The 21,242-nt window shown below is 33.7% G+C and overlaps 1 protein-coding gene and 1 non-coding gene across 2 annotated transcripts; both read left to right on the plus strand.

The window, feature by feature from the left end:
* Positions 1–406: 406 nt before the first annotated feature.
* Positions 407–4,313, plus strand: LOC120072643 (mitochondrial uncoupling protein 1). Its single transcript, XM_039025063.1, has 9 exons — positions 407–756; positions 1,447–1,659; positions 1,748–1,826; positions 2,587–2,720; positions 2,796–2,894; positions 2,998–3,102; positions 3,250–3,324; positions 3,440–3,526; positions 3,907–4,313. Exons 1-9 carry the CDS (start codon positions 673–675, stop codon positions 3,943–3,945), a joined length of 915 nt encoding a protein of 304 aa, XP_038880991.1. The 5' UTR covers positions 407–672; the 3' UTR covers positions 3,946–4,313.
* A 1,097-nt stretch (positions 4,314–5,410) lies between these two features.
* Positions 5,411–5,505, plus strand: TRNAY-GUA. Its single transcript has 2 exons — positions 5,411–5,447; positions 5,470–5,505. It is a non-coding gene; the product is annotated as a tRNA-Tyr (tRNA).
* Positions 5,506–21,242: the final 15,737 nt, after the last annotated feature.

Here is a 21,242-nt window from a genome sequence, read left to right on the forward strand (position 1 = left end):
GTTGTGTCTAATTTGTGTTGAGCAAAAAGAAAAAGTAAAATGTCAATAATTAACACGATAAAGTACCGAATGACAAAAATCTTGAACATAAAATGATTTTTGAGTTCTATACAAAATAGTTTTACCATCTAATTCAAATTTAAAACTCTATATTTTTTTAGAGTGATTAACTTATTTGATAATCTAATTATCTAAAAATATCATTCATCTTATCAAATTTTAATAGTAAATATTAAAGTAAACATTTTAAAAAAATTTAGAAATTTAAATTGATGTTTTTTAAAAAATCTATCTACGAAAATAGAATAAGCTTCAAAGTTTGGATGAATCAAAAGATATTATTGAATACAAAATCTAAAGGAGTCGTAGGACCTAAGTATTTTTCTTTTATAAATAAATTGAAATTAAGTGATTGTCGAAGTGGCGTAGTAGACCGAAACCCAAGAAAAGAGCTGCCAAGACGAACAATCAAAGCTTCGCTAATCACTTCTTTCTCGTTTTGCTTTTCCCCAGATTCCCATCTCGACGACGAGACCCATTATTCTTCTTCTTCCATTCCTTTGTTCTACTTCAGTTTTTTCGCTTTTCTCTCTGAATTGATCTTGATCTCCTTCTCGCCGGTTTAGTCTCGTGGGTTTGTTTTCTTTGGCCCTCGGCTGCTCCGGTTTAGCCATGGTAGCCGATTCGAAAGGCAAATCGGACATCTCATTCGCTGGCACCTTCGCCAGCAGTGCTTTCGCTGCTTGTTTCGCTGAGGTAATATATTATATGCATACTCTGCTCTGCATCTTCTTAAACCCTTTTGGCGTTTGTGTTTCTGAAAAGTTTCTTGTTGAAAATTTGTTTTTGTCCACGTTTGATTTGGGGTTAACGAGTTTAGTGTTTGGTGTATTTTGTAGTTGTCAAATTCAAATTATAAACGTGGGTTTGTGATGTAATTGGCTGATTTTATCTGCATCTTGACCATTTTTAACTCTGGTTAACAATGCACTAGGATTGGCTTAATCGATTTTGTCTTCTAAACAAGGTTTTGTTTTGAATGAGGTTGGATTTTGACTGCTGTTTTGAGGGATCTTGACCATCATTAAAAGTTAGAACTGAATCTTATTATCTTTGATACCACAAAGTTGTGATCTTCTAAATATTTGATATCTTGTGTTTGTGTGGGGGAACCATGGAAATCGATCGATGTTGTTGTTAACGTTTGCTAGGGGGTGTAAGAAACAAAAATTCTAGAAGTGTTTTTAAATGGTGGAATGGTAAACAAAGGAAACATAGCTACAAGTAGATATTATGAACTTAATGATCTGAAACAGGTAACTGAAACTAAAAACAAAATTGTTATGTTTTTGCACCCAAGCAACTGTTGCGATCTTCATCCACCTTACATTGTTGGATCTGAAATGATTTTTGACAATAATTGACATGCGTTTGATGTTGATGCAGGTATGTACGATTCCTCTAGACACTGCCAAGGTTAGGCTTCAGTTACAAAAGAAAGCTGTTGCGGGAGATGTCTTACCGAAGTATAGAGGCATGCTGGGCACTGTTGCAACCATAGCCAGAGAAGAAGGTTTGGCATCGTTGTGGAAAGGCATTGTTCCCGGATTGCATCGTCAGTGCGTGTTTGGTGGCTTAAGGATTGGGATGTATGAGCCTGTAAGTTTTTGAGTCCAGTCTGGGAGTCTCTACTGTTCTGTCTTTTAGCTCATATCTAACACAAATTTGTATATTGTTTTCATCGCAGGTCAAAAACTTTTATGTGGGCAGTGACTTTGTTGGTGATGTCCCTTTATCCAAGAAGATTCTTGCTGCACTGACAACTGGTGAGGATGGATTGAACTTTTTGCTGTGTATAACATTTTTTTTCCCATTGCACGTCTCATGGTTGCCGTATTTGTGTTTTTGCTTTCATGCGTATATTTCTTGTCGAGGATGATGGAAAAATTTCAAAGTATCGGGACTTAGGAGTTCCTCAAAATATTGATTAATAACAATATCAGTAAATAAACCATCCATAATGGGAAAGGATTGGCCTGTAAATTCTTGATCAATCCACACTCTATCTCTCTTCTAAGACAAGATATGCTTGGACTTTTTGGCATTCCTCTTCCAAATTATAATAGTCCTGCTAAAACTTTTATGTAGTCCTGTCCCCACAAAGCCTTCTATTGCCTCTATGCTCAAAGAAAACTATGAATGAGTGAATATTTTTGAAAGTTTGAACTAGTGAAAATCTTGCAAAAAAGGAACACATAATGTCATTGGCTTTGGAAGTAATTGAGTTGTAGAATAAACATTTCTTCCGAATGGTTATTATATTTAACTTCTCACTCATTTTTTAGAAGCCCAACCAGTTTGACGAAGTGAATGAGACTATTTAATGGTCTATTTAGAATGGCTTTTTAATTGCTTAAAAGCATTTTTTTTGTGCTTTAAATATTTTTATTCCAAACAGGTTTTTTTTTTTTTTTTTTTTTTTTTTTTTTTTTTTCTCCTCTTCTTTTCAGAAAAGTTAAAATCATCCAAAAGAGGTAGGAGTGGAAAGTTAAATTTCCTCATTTTCCTATCCTCCTCGTGTAACAGGTGCTCTAGGAATCACAGTAGCAAATCCAACCGATCTTGTGAAAGTTAGACTTCAAGCGGAAGGAAAATTACCTCCTGGTGTGCCTAGGCGTTATTCTGGTGCATTGAATGCTTATTCAACTATTGTGAGACAGGTTAGCTATTTGACCTCAAGATCAGGGAAAATTTTATTGCCATTTCCATTTGTATGACTTTCCTATAACATATAGGAAGGAATTGGCGCTCTATGGACCGGCATTGGACCAAATATTGCAAGAAATGCAATTATAAATGCTGCAGAACTGGCCAGCTACGATCAAGTGAAACAGGTAAAACCATCGGGAAGTTGTGTTTTTAGAACTATTCTTGTTTCCTGCCCTCCATGCGGGGGGACTTTTTGTGCTGATTCTTATCTTATTATATTCATTGCAGACAATTTTGAAAATTCCAGGTTTCACAGATAATGTTGTTACTCATCTTCTTGCTGGTCTTGGAGCAGGGTTTTTTGCTGTCTGCATTGGCTCGCCAGTGGACGTGGTAATCTTTCTATATCCATGCTATGTCACCTCTTTCATAGTGTTTTCTTTTAACAATTTCTAGGTGCCACACTCTCTTTCGAACATAATTCATGTTGTTTCATGAGACTTGGAGTCATTTGCACATGATCATATACCTTTTTGACAGGTGAAGTCAAGAATGATGGGAGATTCAGCTTACAAAAGCACACTTGATTGTTTCATCAAGACTTTAAGAAATGATGTATGTTTTCTTACTCTTTCATTATTTCCTTTAACTTAGTTGAGTCTGTTCTCTTGATATCTGTGTTCTAAACTAAAACAAAGTAAATTTATTATCTGGGATTTGCATTTTGTAGGGACCTCTGGCATTTTATAAGGGCTTTATCCCGAATTTTGGTCGGTTAGGATCATGGAATGTGATCATGTTCCTAACTCTAGAACAGGTACTTCCTTTCGACCCCTGCACCCTCGATGTCAAATTTTCATCAGCTACTCAATTGCTAAGAATTAGATTACTTAAAGAGTATAAAGCATATTTCTCAGGAATCTTCTTCTTTCATTTCTTCTCAATTTTCAATACTAAACCAGTCTCTGAAAGTAAGAAACCTCAACAACACTTTCTTTTGGGCTAGAACCAAAATAATTGAAAATTAAATAGGAAAGAAACAATACATCAAAAGAAAGAATTTGCAGATTCTTTTTCTTCTCTGTGTGAACAGAACCAAGATTTATGAAAGACTGTGTTATCTAATTTTCTGCTAAGAAGCAATACATACTTGTAATCTAACGAGTCCTTGTCACTCAATTATTTGTTATGTGATAGGCCAAGAAGTTTGTGAGAAATATAGAATCTTCATCTTGAGCTATTGGGGGAGTGATGTGGAAGCAGATTGCTCCCTTTTCAGACATTTGCTTAGAGAATAAAAACCACCCCACATGAAGAATCTACTTTATGTGCTAATTCCATTGATGAGATGAAATCTTTTGCTCCTGCCATGGGAGAGAATAAGATGAAAGTAATCCTTAGACTGAAAGATTCTTTCTCAAAGTTGTCATTCATTTTCTGTACTACAATATATTTATCATTCTGCTAATCTTATTAAACTATTTTCCTTAAATAAGAGTTCAATTTTCTTTTGTATTCCAATTGCCAAGTCTTTAGACTATATCATGTTGTATTGTAGTCCATTGGAAACATCTTTAAACGAAATATTAGAAGTTTCAGAGATATATGGCTCGTGGTTTTCTTTTAAATAGCCTTTGATCTATGTAGCTTCAGTTGGGAAGCTCGAATTTGTGTAGTCTATGTTTGAATTTATATATATATGGTAAATCAAATAATCATGGTTTGGCTTGGTGTCTATAAGGGTCGTGAATATGATAAATGACTCAAAAGAAAAGTTTAATCTATGGTGGTCACATTTCAAATAATCATGGATTGGCCTAGTTACGATAAGAGTCGTGGGTATAATAAATGACTTGGAAGGAAAGTTTAATCTATAATGGTCACATACTTAAGATTTGATATCCTATGATTATTTTCGACACTGAATGAAAATAGGTTGTCTAGTATGATTAGACAGAAACGTATGTAAGCCAATATCAAAAGGAAAAAAAAAAATGTACATGGCAACTTAGTTCAAATTTTATGTTTCAAAAGATAGAATTTTGGTAAAATCAAAATATGATATTTAAATTACAAATGGGAAAGATGGAAAATCTACCAACATTTTGGACTACAATCAGTCTCAAGTTTGGTAATGTAGAATTTCTAGGATTGTATTAGTTTATAAAAATAGGGTTTTTCCCCCTTCTTTTCTTTTAAAATTTTATAATAATTCTGTTCCGATTGTTTTGCATCAATTATTAATGACTTTTGTGGGCTGGTAAGTGGTATCGGTCCTATAGGAATCAAAATCTCTGACTTCAAGAACGATAATACATAACAATGATCGTTGAACTATGCTCACTTTGCTATCAAAAGTGATGAAGTAGTTGACATATAATTCGTGCTGTGTTTAGTTTTTACTTAAACATCAGAATTTGTGCTTTTTTTTAAAAAAAGATCAGAGTGTGTGGTATATCACTGCACCGATATAACTCTTTGTAGAGGATAGCTTGACCCGAAAATCGAATTTCCAAGGAGTGATATGACGATATTTATGCACCAACAAATTCTCTATCCAAAAATTTACATTTCCTGGTAGAATTTAGTAAAAATGTTGAAGAAATTGTAATGACAGCCTAGGTACGAGTTTGGATCTAATTGCCTCCATAATTTTTTCAACCAGAGAAAAATAAATAAAAAAACAAAGGAATATCAACGACCGACCTTAGCTCAGTTGGTAGAGCGGAGGACTGTAGTTGGAACAAATTCCTAATAGCCATCCTTAGGTCGCTGGTTCGAATCCGGCAGGTCGGAACTTTTTTAAAGTTTTTTTCCCTCTACAATATTTGGTTTTTTTTTTCCACGTTAAATTTAAAAAAATTCCTTTTTTTTGGCTATTACAAGCTAATTTTAAAAAAAATCCATATTTTTTGGCATGATAATGACAGTAGATTTTTTTTAAAATCACATTTTATCTTTCTATATCTGCTATATCATGTTACTATAATTTTATTTTATTCGAAATCCAATTTTTTTCAACAAATAGCTAATTTCAATATCTCATTTTTACTAGGTATCTCCTCCTTCTTTTCTTTATTTTTTTTCCCCAAGAATTTCTAATAAGGGCTATGAAAAAGTAGCTATCTATATACTATGAACAATCACGTTATATATATATTATAAAAATCTAGATTTAGATTTTATCCATAATCTCATATTATGTAAAAAAAAAACATGTATGAAAATCTCATTTTATCCAAAAACGTTAAAGAAATTAAGCAATTTTTGATATCATTATTGAATGAGAAATTTCAGCCGATTAAATTTTGCCACATCATCTCAACTAGAGGTGTACATGGGTTGGGTCGGGTAATTTTTTGGACCAATCCGAGTTGGCTACTCGAATGATCCGAATTGGGTCTCCAACCTAATCCAACTTTTGAAATTTGGATAGGATTGGGTTGAGTTGTTAGGTTATTTATTATTTATTCTTTTTTTTAATATATATTTTTTTATTAAGTTAAAATACTTAAATTTGTCTACAACACATACTAATAACTAAAATTTCATCAAACTCAAATGTTAAATATCAAAATCCAAGATATTTATTACAAACTTCAAACAAACATCATAAAGATGCATATGAGTTATAATATTTATAAGTTACAATATATATTTTAATAATATTAGAAATTCGGGTTGTGTTAGGTCAATCCGAATGTTTAAAAGACACAAACCCAACCCAACCAAGAAAAAAACATAAAAAATTCAACCAAACCCAACCATGCATTAAAACTAACCCTCAAGAGAAACCTCTATAAATAAAGGCCTCACTTCTTCATTTGGGGAAGTTGGTAAAATTAGCAACGAAATGCTGAAACTCTGAAGATCAAGATTAAAACTCTGAAGCTCTCATGACTTCGAAGTTCTAATTGATTTCGAGATTACCACCTTCTGAAGATTGAAGACTTGGAAAATTAAATCTTCCTTGAATTCCACAAGATTGAATTTCAAAGCAACACCTTGAAGATTGAATCATTAGAAATTTTAAACTTTATCCCTTGTTTGAAAGAAGACATCAAAGGATCAAACATTAGAGATTGTATCCACTATACTATACTGAAATCAATACAAAAATTCCATGAATTAAATTCCTTCTGAAATCTCGTGTGAATAGTTTGACATGCCTAGTGGAGCTATCTCTACCTTCCATCTCTTTTTATAGAGCAAGATTTACCTAATAAAGTCATGGCATAAAAAAACAACACTCCCAAAACTCAAGTGACGTCTATGAGAGACCAATTACTCGCAGCCGTTCCAAGGGGATTCAACAATCTGAAGAGTTACCTCCCTTTGAGATTGCGAGGAATGTATGGGAACAAATCTCAAAGCAACCAAAAGGCATAATTTTCATTAGGAAAAGTCCTGTAGTTAATAAACATACTTCACCTTTTGAACAATCAAGTGAGAAGACATCACACACAAATATAATGTCAATCATGATGACCGATGTAGGAACAAGTGAAGAAAGGATGACCTAACTCAAAAAGAAAGTTAACATGCTGATGAATACAGTCGAAGAAAGGGATAATGAAATTGCATCCCTCAAAAATCACATCGAGAGTCGTGATACTGCTGAATCAAGCCATATACCCATAGTCAAGAATGATGACAAAGGGAGACTGTCCTGCAAGAAAGTAAACCTCAAATTTCTACATCAATTGCTTCACTGTCTGTTAGCAATTGCAGGAGATGATTGCCAACTCCATCAAAGCTCAATATGATGGACCTACTTAAACTTCTCTCTTGTATTCCAAGCTAAATACAAAGAGGATTAACAATCTAAGAATACCAAATGGATAGCAGCCACTCAAGTTCCAATAGTTTGATGGGAAGTACGCGAAAATATTTAATGGTCAAACAATTTGTTCAAACTCTGAAGGGAAATATCTTCGACTGGTACACCGACCTTGAATCTGAAACCATTCATAGTTAAGAGTAGCTTGAAAGAGAATTTCTCAACTGCTTCTACAACACTAGGTGTATCATTAGCATGATAGAGCTCACTGCCACCAAACAATGAAAAGGAGAGCCGGTCATTGACTATATCAGTCGCTGAAGAGCATTAAGCCTTGATTGCAAAAATAGATTAACTGAATTGTCAGTAGTGGAAATGTGCACTTGAGGAATGTACTGGGGACTTCTGTATATCCTGCAAGGGATAAAACCACATTTGAAGAGTTAGCAACCCGAGCTCATGGTATGGAGCTAAAAATTGCTAATAGAGGAGAAAGGATTTACTGGTCCTAAAGTAAAGAAAGAAAAGAAAGAAGTGAAGAGTATCCATAAGGTATCGAAAAGTGATGTTAAAGAAGCTATGGTCACCAATACAACCCCTTTAAAATTTATCTCCAAAGAGAAAAAGATTAATAAATACCAAGATGGAGGCAAAAAAAGATGCCCAACATTAAAAGAGAGAGAAGAAAAAGTCTACCCTTTTCCAGACTCAGATGTTCCTGATATGTTAGAGCAATACTAGAGAAACAACTCATTGAACTTCTTGAATGAAACGGCCTGCAGAAATAGGGAGAGTAAATGATCTCAATTACTAAAAATATCATCGAGTTATCAGTCATCCTGTAGAAAAGTATATTGTATTGAAAAGGTTAATTTTAAAGATAGCCCAAGAGAAAAAGATTGACTTAGATCTTGACGACGTGGCGCAAAAAAATCACGCCGCAATAATGATTCATCTTGATATTTGACTATCTGCAATAGGGAGTTTAATCCAATTTGAATCTCTTGAGCCTGTTATTATACATTCTTCACCGGAGGCTTCACAAAAGACCGACTTCCAGAAAGTTGACTCCCAAGAAAAAGAAGAGAAAGTGGAAGATTCAGATGATGGATGGACATTAATAACTCGTCGGAAGAAGCATAAACCAAACTTTGTTCAGAAAGAATCTTGTTCATATCGAGACCATAGAAGGAAGAGTAAGTCTCAAAGAAGAAAAACAAGGAAGAATACGTGAAGACGTCGACCAATCATCGAAGAAAGCGAGGAGCTTCCTCAACCTCACTAACCAATAACCTTGAAAGACTTTTTTCCAAAGAACTTTTCAGCTAAAGTTGTTTTGTGTCAAGTCGTCAGTACGTTTTAAGATGATGGCGCTCCTTCAAATTCTGCAGAAGCAACAACTAAACTAGAGGAACTACTTTCTTTTAGCATAAATGATTTGTTGCCACTCCTGCAAGAGACCAAGAATACACTTGTCAAAGTATTAAAAGATGATTGAATTCTGATTACTTCTGCAACCCAAACAAATGCATATGCTTCATGTTGTATATCGATATCATTCACTAACAAAGATTCGCAACTTGGGTCACATCTTTATAATAGACCCTTATTTGTGTTGAAGTATGTTCAATAGCAAAAACTCAATCGAATCCTTATCGATAATGTCTTAACTATCAACATACTGTCAAAATCAACCATGAATCAATTGGGCATTTCGATTAAGGAGTTTTCAGGTAGTAAACTGGTGATTCAAGGCTTTAATCAAGGAGTGCAACGAGCGATAGACACAATTCCTCTAGAAATCACCATAGGGGATTTTGCAAGCGAACACCATATCAATGCAAGAACCACCTACAGGCTATTGTTAGGGTGTCCTTGGATTCACGAAAACGGAATAGTAACCTCCATGCTCCACCAATGTTTTAAATTTCTCAACAAGGCATCAAGAAAGTCGACGCTGACTCAAAGCCATCTTTAGAGACTAAATCTCACTTTGCTGATGCAAAGTTTTATCTAATATCGGTGAAGCTATATCGACATAAGTTCTTGTTGCCAAAGGCACCTATAAGCCAATCAACAAACGATCACAACAAGGAAGTCAAATGAAGTAGATGCTTTCAGCAACCGAGGGAATGATCACTCAAATCAAGTTTGAAGTGTTAAAGAATGAAAAGACAATAAGCCTACAAGAAAATATCTCAAACCCTCATGTCCTACACTATGTTCCTTTTTCTTGACACAAGAAAGGCGAACCAGCATTCGCAAAATGCTCAAAATATCTGATGATAGAAGACATGATAATTTTGTAGGAATTCTTCACCACACCACTTACAAAGATGGATAAAGAAGAATTAAAAAGGTTGGGAAAGAAGAGGTGAAAGCAATCCTTACAAAAAACGAACAAAAGATGGCTTCAATCCAAAGGCATATAAGCTGCTGGCAAAGGCGGGTTATGACTTTACAACTTGCATCGAGCTTAAAAGTTTAAAAGTATTTGATGAAAGGCTCGAGCATTCCCCTATGTAAAAGAAGCTTAAAAAACAAGGATATTTTATACCTAATTCGAGATCCGAACTTGAATATAAGTCCTCCGAGTTGACTCACATAACTAGAAAAGGGAAAGCAAAAGTTGCAGACACGTATCATTTACCATAGAGGCGAGCCATGATTCCATAAAAGAGGATAGAAGCAAAAGTCAGAGGACCTATGTCTTTAGTCGCATTACTTCTTTAGTGGCACATTCTTCGGTTTTTCAAAGACTAAGTACGCCTGCAGTTGAAGATAAAAATCAACATTCAACTTCTAGCTCCACCTAACTTTTAGCCTTTCAGAGGCTAAATACAAACTCGAATAAGATAAATAATATGTGTTCAACTCCAGACACACTGACATCTGCTTACGTGAGATTAAGCATGACCACAACAAGAAGCTTGAAGTGATCTCCCGTATTGGTCTTCAGCAAAGCATGCCAGGTGAAAAGTGACGAAAAATTTGCTGTGCTATTCCATCAAGAATGAAAAAGAAGTTGCTTGTTTCTGTAAATACAGAGGGATCATTAAAAGTAAAGTGACATGATCTCATTATCACTCGACCTAAAAAAATGACCCAAATGATGAAGAAGATGCAACAAGTTGTTGCCATGTCACAATAGCAGAAACATCAGATTCTAATATTTGAAGAAGATGCGGAATAAGCTTTTTTTTCACTTGAGGATGATGGTTAATCAATGGTTGATGAAGAGCCTCATCCAACCTTCATAAGTGTACATCTGCTAATGACGAAGAAAAGGAATATGTGAGCTTATTCGCTGCATAAAAAAATGTCTTTGCTTGGTCATATAAAGAAATGCCCGAGCTTGATCCAAAGGTTGCTGTCCATCAGCTAACAATTAAATTAGGGTATCGACCAATCAAGCAAGCTCAACGACGCTTTCAACCAGAATTGATTCCTCAAATTGAAGAGGAGGTTAACAAGCTAATAAAGGTTGGATTTATACGCAAAGTCAAGTACCCAATATAGATAGCCAACATTGTTCCCATAAGGAAAAAGAATGGTCATCTATGTGTCTACGTGGAATTTTGTGACCTAAATAATACGTGTCCAAAAGATAACTTTCCCTTGCTTATCATAGAAATTATGGTAGATGCCACCACGGAGCTTGAAGCTCTATCTTTCATGGACAAGTCATCAGGATACAATCAAATTTGTTTGGCTTTGGAAGATGAAGAGAAAATTGCGTTTCAAACTCCAAAAGGTATATATTGTTATAAGGTGATGCCTTTCAGAATAAAAAATGCAGGTGCCACATATCAACGTGCTATGCAAAGGATCTTTGATGATATGCTACATAAACATGTTGAATGTTATGTTGATGACATTGTAGTGAAGTCCAGTAAGCAACACGACCACCTAAAAGACCTAAAACTCGTTTTTGATCGCCTAAGGAAATATTAATTAAGAATAAACCCTCTTAAATGTGAGTTTGACGTGACTTCAGGAAAGTTTCTTGGGTTATTTGTGAGGCACCGTGGAATTGAAATTGATCAATCTAAAATCGATGCTATCCAGAAGATGCCAAGTCCAAGAAACCTGCACGAGTTAAGAAGTCTTTAAGATCACTTGGCCTACATCAGAAGATTTATATCTAACATTGCAGGTGTTGGGATTGGTGTCCTAAATCTCTTGTATTCTCGTAGTTTGTAAACATTATATAAACAAGTTGTTATTAATAAAATAATTGTTATTTTATAAGCATACACTCAATCTAATAAACTAAAGATCGTAAGTTATTTTATGTAATTTAAACAAGTATGTAGAGACATACAAGTGGTTTTTGTTTAAATAATAACCTAAACAGTCTATAGTAGATGGATAAGGCTGGGTACCTTATCATGGTGACACTACGGATACGACCCACTTTGTAGGTGTTACAAGTGTTGTAAAGTGCTACAAATGATCTGATCCTGATCATTCATGTGGAGACATGTGAGCGAGGGTATCCTATACAAAGAGTTTGTATAAAACCGAACCACAAAATGATTAGTCTCATTATATAACACCATTAATAATAGAGACTTACATTTCACTATGATAACCATAGGTGACATGACCTGAATCGTGAGTGAGTTATGAATTCCTGCTTATGAAGGTAGTCCTTTGATTTGTATGGGTGAGAGCGACCGGATTGTCAACTCAATAAGTCTACCATTTTAGGGATTTGTCTGACTCGAGAGCTGAGAACAAAACTACACAAGTCGAAATTCACTCCTTCCCTGATGTCGAGGTAAGTAGATAAATTACTCTTTTAAGAATTGATTTCGGGGCTTGAAAATAGTGGCCACACCCTCTCTTGGCCCGAAAGGGACTTGATCATAATTGGATTATGACTTATTGTTTATTAGAGGAATCAATGGTACTCAAGAAGTTAGATGTAATTATAGGGGCAAAATTATAATTTTAACCCAGTTATACTTATGAGCAATTTGTGAAGGGTCATCGCATTGTTGATTGGTTATATCCAATGGACATAGAAATATATCTGTAGTGCAAAGAGTGCTGCCCTCGATCGTTTAGTAGAATGATCGATTGTTAATGGAAGTTGGATAATTTAATTAAAGAGTTTAATTAATTATCCAAGTACCATCAAAGCTTCAATCTGCAGGTCCATAAAGTCCCCTCTGTAGCTCAATAGGGTTTTAATTGAGAATTAATTTTGAATTAATTTGAAGTGTTCAAATTAATTAAGGAAATTAATTATATATGATATAATCAATTAAATTAATTATACATGTGATATAATTAATATAATATATTTGATACATTATGATATAAGGTAATACGAGAGGAATATGAATATGATTCAAATTATAAGGATGAGATTCATATAAATGAATTTAGTATAAATGTGATTTGTATTAAATGTCAAGTATTATCGAGAGAAAATAAAATTATAGGTTATGTTATATTGATACAATATAAAACTATAGATGTTGATATAACATATAGTGTGTATATGTATGTATGTATATATATATATATATATATATANTATATATTTATTTATTTATTTATTTAATTAAGATTTTTATGTGAAGTTGGATGAGTATGTGGTAGGAGTTCATCTTCTTCCACAATTCTCTCAGTGCAAAGTGTTCTCTATAGAAAATTGACAGAGAAAGGTTCTCTGAAAAACCCTCTCATTCCCTCTTCCAAATCAAAAGCAGAGCCCACAACTCCCGCCAATTCTCAATTCTAAAGAATACAGGAGGCTCCATTTGTGGTGGTGTCTCAATTGGAAAAAGAGATCGTGATACGTTCGAGGGAAATCTTGAATAATTGTTCTTCAAAGGTAAGTCTTTCTTCTCCCTTTTCCCTTTTGAAAAGCTTGCTGTAAATTTAATTTTAATGCATAACCTTTTCTTTTAATTTTGCTATTTCATAAGTTCTGTGAAAAACAAAATTGGGATCGATCTCCGCTTTTCGCTGCGAAAACCTTTGATGATTTTCCCTTCAGCAGGACGATGTCAACAATTTCATAGATTGATGAGGAATGATACAATATTTAAATGGGATCATACATGCCAGAATGCATTTGATAGCATAAAGAAGTTATCCCTGTGTATAGATCGATATCTTAAACCCATCACAATAATCATGTGAACCATATTCACTTGAATGACTATAGTTACTATGAGAATAGCTATAGTTACTATTATTTTAGACACGACCATGTCCATATTAACTATCTAAACTCACCCCCACCATGTTTGAAACAAGTGAGACAGCATCAATATGAGCATCTTCATTAGTGGATCTTCTATGAATGAAAGGTTTTCCTATTGCTCCAAATCTATGATCATGGTTGAAGTCTTGTGTGGTATGGATGAATTGAAACTCTCCAATGAATGGGCTAATTCCTGCTCCACTAGTTTTATGGTCATGGTCAAAATCTTTTTTTTTTCAAATTTTTTTTTTTTGAAAATGAAAGTTTTGGATTGAAAATTGGAAAAGTTAGCACAGTGGAAAAGCTTGATATTGAAAAAAGGAAAAAAAGTGATATATAAAGATAATTAGACGATATGCAGATGAAATATCCACGATATTTTCATGATATATCGACAAAATATCCATGATTTTATTGAGTTTCGAAAGATATTAACCCAAAAAGATATATTGGAAATATATCACTAATATCAACGATATATTATAAAAATTGGAGAAAAAAAGATCCTACCTGATTAATATGTGATTTTACGGATATATCAAAGGGACAATACTAAGTGCTTAGCCGAATTAAACACTTTACTTCTTGTAACACACCAGCGCAATCTCTTTCATATGTCAACTCATCTCTACACCCATCAACCCCGTAGTGACCTCCTGAGAAACGCACACCAAGTTTCTTAATATTAAATGAGATATATATTATCATTAATTTGATATCATCTCAGTAAAACCAAGTTAGTTAAATTATCAAAATAACTAAGACCCCATTTCGTAATTATTTGGTTTTACGTTTCTGTTTTTGAAAATTAAACTTATTTCAACCACATTTCATACAATGATTTTCATCTTTCTTAAGTTTATGGTTGAATTCCTAGTCAAATTTCAAAAATAAAATCAATTTCTTGAAAGCTATTTTTTTTAGTTCTCAAAATTTTTAGCTTGATTTTTTAAACCATCGATGCAAAAAAGTTGATAATAAAAGAAAAATTTAGAGGTAAAAGTAGTGTCTATAAGCTTAATTTTCAAAAACAAAATATTTATCAAATGGGACCTGAAATTTTTCAATCACACGTGTCATTTATTAAAATAATAGGCGCACACACATCAACCTTGTTAGTGTATTTAGCATTCTATTGAGTTTATTGAATTGTTGTTATTATCTTCCTGCTATTTTGTTAAGCTTGTTATCTCAATGTAAAAGAACGGTAGACATCAGTTGCAAAGTTTTTTTTTTTTCCAAAAAAAATAAAATAATAATAAATAAAGAAAAGAAAAGTTGCAAAGATGTTATGAGATAAATAAAACTATGTCGAACCATTATTTCTATGTGGTACCAGAGCAAAATGACCAACGTCAAAATACGACTCAAAATTCCTCTCTACCAACACGTTTCAAACTTCGTTTTTTAATTAAACTTTTTTTCGTTCGTCATGCTTCTTTGGAATGTTTGTAATCTTATGACCCTCAAGCTTGATTCCAATTTCAAACTATTGTTGATGAACTAAAAAAGGAAAAAAGAAAGTATATAGATCACATATTCAAAAAAGATGTGTCCTTTTCAAAAGGGTCGTGTAATATTCAACTTTTAAAAATTCAAAATTAAATAGCATACACAATTACCTACTAACAACCTAAGCACCACCAATCTTTTTTATTAAATGCGTAGAAGAAAGATAGTTTAAAATTTTAAAGAAGTAGTTTATCCAAGGAAAAAAAACTAAATTACATGTGAAACGACCAGGGAAAATATATATTTCTTAGATGGTATTTAATGAAAGGGAAGACAATGGATATGTTGAAATAAAAATATATTTTTTTTCCGTCCATGTAATTTGAAATAAATTTAATTGGTTTTTTGTGTGTAAATTTATTTAGTTTCTGATTTTTTTAACAAATAGTTCTATCTTGCTTTTCTAGATTATGTTGATGCATTACATGAAATACTCTCTAAAATAATTGTTACGGGTGATTTTGGATCGAAAAGTATAATTGACATTTATAAAAGACAAAGTCAAAGCAAAACGTGATCTAGAATCGAACACGGGACTATAGACTAAAAATGTGTTTGAGCTTGATGAATGATCTCAATGCGATAAATTCTTAATTAATGCAGGGAATGAGTTTTAGACAACTAAAGTAATGATTTGATTACAAATTGTGGTAAATGATGATCGAGTGTGTTATGATGTGTGGAATGATGGAATTGAAGATGATGATGACAAATACAAACACAATTAAGCAGCATACGTAAAAGTGAAGGAAAAATCAACTAGTAAGACATAGTCGAGAAGGGTTACTAACATTTTCCTATGTTCTGCATAAGTTATGTGTTCATGTCATTAACTCATAAAATGGAGAACTCTCCTCTTAGTGTTTCTGAGCTATATTTACCCTATCTCTAGGATGTATGCTCAAGTTAATTTCAAATAAAAGGTTGACTTTATCTCTAAAGCTACTTCTTTCCCTGCATGATGAGGTCCACAATCACTTACTCTCTCAAAAAGTTGATTATTTTTACTTAAACCAATTTATCAGATGGATTCAAGCAATGTTTTTAGTCACACATTAAGCAAGATAAACTTTAAGTATGCAAAAGTTGTGAAAATGTTAGTTCAACCTACTCAACTCATTTGAAATTTAGTTACATATGATAGAGGTAAGATAAGACGTAGATGGATGCAAGATGATAGAAATCGGATTTATATTAAGAAATAGAAGTTTCTCAATCTCAACTATCTTAATACAAACTAAAATAACAAGAAAAATGGAATAAAGATCATAGATAAAATGTGTCAAAGCATCGATCGCAATGTCTTGGTTCCTTTGGCTTGGATGGAGGCTGCTTCAAATGTAGTTGTTATGGAGATGGTGGTGCTTTTTTCCTTTTTAGAGAAGAAGACTGAGTTCTCACTTAAAATTATTCAAAGAGGTTGAAGATAATAGTGGAAATTGGGAGGAATTCAAGCAGAATTTCGGCCAATCTTTTGGAAGAAAGTCTCATACTTAAATTGATTCTCAAAGGGCTATTTATAGGCGTTGCAAGGAATGTTCATTGCTTTTTTTAATGATTTTCTGACGCCTTTGCATTTAATTCTATGTCCTACTGCGCCAAATATTCACGTCATAGATTCATTGGCTCTGGCACGACTTGTTGGGGTTTATGCCCTAAAGTTTCGTGTCCAGTAGTTTGTAAACAACTTTGTACGAACACTTGTGATGTATAATATAAATGATATTTACTTCACTACTTGACTTTGCAAATTTAGATTTTACCACAAACCAATAAACTTAATATTCCTGTTTATCTATATGTAACTTAAGCATGTATGTGATGACGTACAAGTGGATCATGTCTTGAGTGATAACCAAAATGGTTTGTAGTATATGGATATATGAGGGAAACCTTATCCTGGTAACGCTATGGATGCGACCCGCTTTGTGGAATGGTCACAAGTGTTGTGACTTGTCACAGATGGTCTGATCCTGATCATTCGTGTAGAAGACATGCGAGCGGGGGTGTCCTATACAAAGAGTTTGTATAAGACCTGACCATGAAGTGTTAACGTCTCGTTATATAACACCATTCATAACTGAGACTACACTTCACTATGATAACCATAGGTAACATGACCTCAATCCTGAGTGAGTTGGGAACTCCTGCCATTGAGGGCGGTCCTTTGATTTTCATGGGTGCGAGTGGCCAGAACGCCGACTCAAACCTACCATTTTGAGAATTCGTCTGATTTGAGAGCTGGGAACTCAGCTACACAAGATGAAATTCACTCCTTCCCTGAGGCAGGGGTAAGTAGATAGATAGCTCCCTTAAGGGCTGATTCCATGACTTGAACAATGTGGTGCCATGCACCTTTTCATGGCTCGAGAGGTGTTCACACATAATAGGACTATGTTGTATTATTTATTAGAGGGATCAGTGGTACTTAATGAGGAACATGTAATTACAGGGGTAAAACGGTAAATTGACATGCTGTAATTACGAGCATCTGTGAAGGGTCATCGTACTGATGATTGGTTATATCCAATGAACCTATAAATATATCTATGGCAAGAAGAGTTTAATTGTCGGTCTTTAGTGGAATGCCTGGCAGTTAACGGATGGTGGATATCGTGACTGAAGAGTTTAGTCAGCTATTCACGTACTGTTGGAGCTTCGAGCCATAGGTCCACAAGGTCCCCTTGGTAGCTTGGATACAAGTTTAGAATCAGTTTTTGGGTCAATTTGAAATGTTCAAATTGACAAGATGGAGTTCGATTATATATGATATAATTGAATGAGTTAATTAAATATGATATAATTAACTTTATGTATGAGATACATTAATTTGGAGGAAATTGGATATAAATATGATTTATATCTAGTAGAGGAAAAATATTATAATTAATATTTGATATTAATTTATAAGTTATGAATGTGATAAGATCACATTCATTGGACGGTTATAAAGGAAATGGGAAGACGTCTTTTCGTTCTAAACAACAGATGAGTGCATTATAAATAACAGACGGTGTGTTGATCTCGGTGTGCGTGGGTATTGTGAAAAAGATAGTGTCATCGTTTAGAAAATCAGTGCCTATATGTTAGAGACTACACAACGCTTACATATACGATATTGCTAAACGATCGCATACTGATTACACTGTCGCGCACTATTACCTAAACGATCGTTTACCTTTTTCCTAAGCGATTGTTTAGCTCCCGATATTTACTAAATGATCGTATATACGATCGCTTAGTTTTTTTTATGCGATCGTTCACCCTTTTCCTACACGATCGTTTGGACGATCGTTTACCTTTTCTTACACAATCATATGGACGATCGCTTACTTTTCCTACATGATCGTATACTTCACCTAAACGATCAAGCATTCTGTTTATGCGATAGACGACCTCTTCTCCCACTTGCTTGATCGTTGTGTACGGTCTCTCATCCTCCTTCCCTCTACCAAATCCTAACAAAGCCCACACTTTGGATTCTCATTCTGAGAATACCGAGGGCTCTAAGTGGTGTTGTCTTCTCCGTTCCCTTCTGTTCGAGTGGTGACTGTTCGAGGTAGACGGTTGGACTTCAGACTCGCTGTGAAGAAGAAATCTTCATCTGGTATGATTTCTTGATCCCTTTAGCATTATGAAAGTATGTTTGAATGTATATGCAGTAATTCTGTCAAAACGAATTGGAAAGATCCGCTTCCGCTTGTAGGTACTTTTGAAGAAGAGTTCCTTCACGACTGTCTCAAATTAGCTACCAACTTGCATTTTGATTTGACATTTATCGCCCATACGTTCGCGATCTACTTTGCATATTTCTGCTCAATGCATGGTTCTTTGTGTGCAAGGTCGAAGTTTGATCTAATCTCCTTTCATGCGTCCACGGCTGCAACTTTTCTTTCTTTGGTTTATTTTTTATTTCTTTTCATATAAATCCTGTGTTTAATGCTGTTAGATTTCATAGTTCTTTGTAAACATATGAATGCAAAGTTTAATTATTCACATGAGTTACGTTTCAAATTAATGCATTTTCCCCTGAATTTCCCTAATTATTCTAAATAAAGAGCTACAATAACTTATATTCTACAAGTTATTAGCAAGCACCACACCTGTGTGTATGTTTCATATTTTGTAGGCCACATTCTTCTCCCAATTCAAACAAATTCATTGTTGGTGTCAAGTGAAGATTTGATGCATTTTCCCTGTCCACAATTTAACATCAACAGTTGACATTGTGTATGGGGAAGAAAGTGTTCTACTAACAATCTACATACTTTACGAAGCATGAGTAAGAGGGATGAGAACAAAACTCAGACGAAGATAATTGAGATCGAGGTCGAGGTGACAAATGCCGAGGCCAAGGAAACTAAGTTAAAATGAAGAGACAAGGTTGAGGCAACCAATATTGAGGCCAAGGAGACCAAGTAGAAGCGGAGAACAAAGGCCGAGTTCACCAATGCGGTGGCCAAGGAGACCAAGTACAAGCAAAGAGCCAAGGTCAATAATGCGGTTCAAAATTATTGATGGAACGTGAATTTACGATCAACATTTCACAGGGGGCTGACCGAGGTCAACCCTAAGCTTATAAAAGCAATATATTTTCACCATTCATATGAGTCTTAGTACGCCATGCGCACTGTGGTAAAATTGCTGAGGTCGAGGCCGACCCTAAGCAAATAAGGGCTAAAGTGTAGGAACCGGCGAAGGTTCACAGCCGAAGGGGATTGTCCCAACTTTTTTAGTTTTCATGACAATTAAGTTTTACAGAACCAAAAAAATATGCAACAAGTATTTTACAACATGCCTTTTAAAATAAAATTGAGAACAAAAGAATTATGAAACCCCACAAATGGTCACCACCAATTGGATTCCTCTGTATTCTCTAGGATGAGAATTTAAGGAGTTTGTGAGCTCTTCGAATTTTGGGAGAGGGAAAGATGAGATGAGGGGAAGAAAGTTTTTGTATGGGGATATCTTTCTAAAAAACACAGTACCAAAGTCCAGAGAGATCTATTATTCTATATTCTCTTTTTTGTAGAAGAGAAATAACCACCCTAAAACCCCTCATACTGAACATGTGTTGAAAAAAGAATTAAGAGGAGGAAAGTTATTTCCCTCCCTCTTAATTTAAATTTAAAATTAATTATAAATTAATATATATATTATATATATTATATTATATATATATAATAACTAATTTATTAAATATATATAAATATAAAACTATATGTTATATCCTATATAATATATAATCTATGGTTAATATTGTATCATATGTAATATAACATATAATTCTAATCTCTCATCAATGGAATTTAATATAAATCTCATTTATATCAAATTCAATTATATGAATCCAATTCATATAATTAATATTTGAGTCACATTCAAATATTTATTCTTCTCAAATAAACTTTATATTATAATGTATCAAATACTAATTATATCATATATAAATAAATTAAATAAATTATATCACATATAATTAATTCCCTCAATTAATTTGAACAAATCAAATTAGTCCAAAATTGATTCTCATAAACCCCGTTGTGCTACAGAGGATACCTCATGGACCTGTAACTTGAAGCTCCAATGGTACTTGAATAATTAATTAAACTTCTTTAATTAAATTATTCAACATCCATTAACTGTCGGACACTTCACTAAAGACTGACAGCTGAACTCTTCACACTGCAGATATATTTAAATATCTATATCAAAACAAAAGTGAGTCAATTTCTACATTATTATGATATTCCAATCCGATTGGGTACTATAAATAGATTCGAGATTTGATCTGCAGAAAGAATATAGAATTTGTTTGTATTTTTTTATTTTAACAACATGGAACTTTTTCGTAGATTCCACTGTTTAAAAAAATTCGCTTCGCATAGAAGAGAGATATTTTACCTATACCTATATTTTTAGTAGAATTCTACGAATTCTATTTTTTGATTGAAGTATGTATAAGGACTTGTATTTATTAATAAACATGTGCAGATATATATATATATAATATATATA

Source organism: Benincasa hispida, chromosome 3 (assembly GCF_009727055.1).
Source record: "Benincasa hispida cultivar B227 chromosome 3, ASM972705v1, whole genome shotgun sequence".
Lineage (NCBI taxonomy): Eukaryota > Viridiplantae > Streptophyta > Magnoliopsida > Cucurbitales > Cucurbitaceae > Benincasa > Benincasa hispida.

What these genes read in the sequence shown, in the direction of transcription:
- LOC120072643 (XM_039025063.1), top strand. Translation starts at nt 673, where the DNA reads ATGGTAGCCGATTCGAAAGGCAAATCGGACATCTCATTCGCTGGCACC. An exon ending in TCTTGCTGCACTGACAACTG is followed by an intron (nt 1,827 to 2,586) that starts GTGAGGATGGAT and finishes CTCGTGTAACAG; the next exon opens with GTGCTCTAGGAATCACAGTA. An exon ending in TTGGCTCGCCAGTGGACGTG is followed by an intron (nt 3,103 to 3,249) that starts GTAATCTTTCTA and finishes CCTTTTTGACAG; the next exon opens with GTGAAGTCAAGAATGATGGG.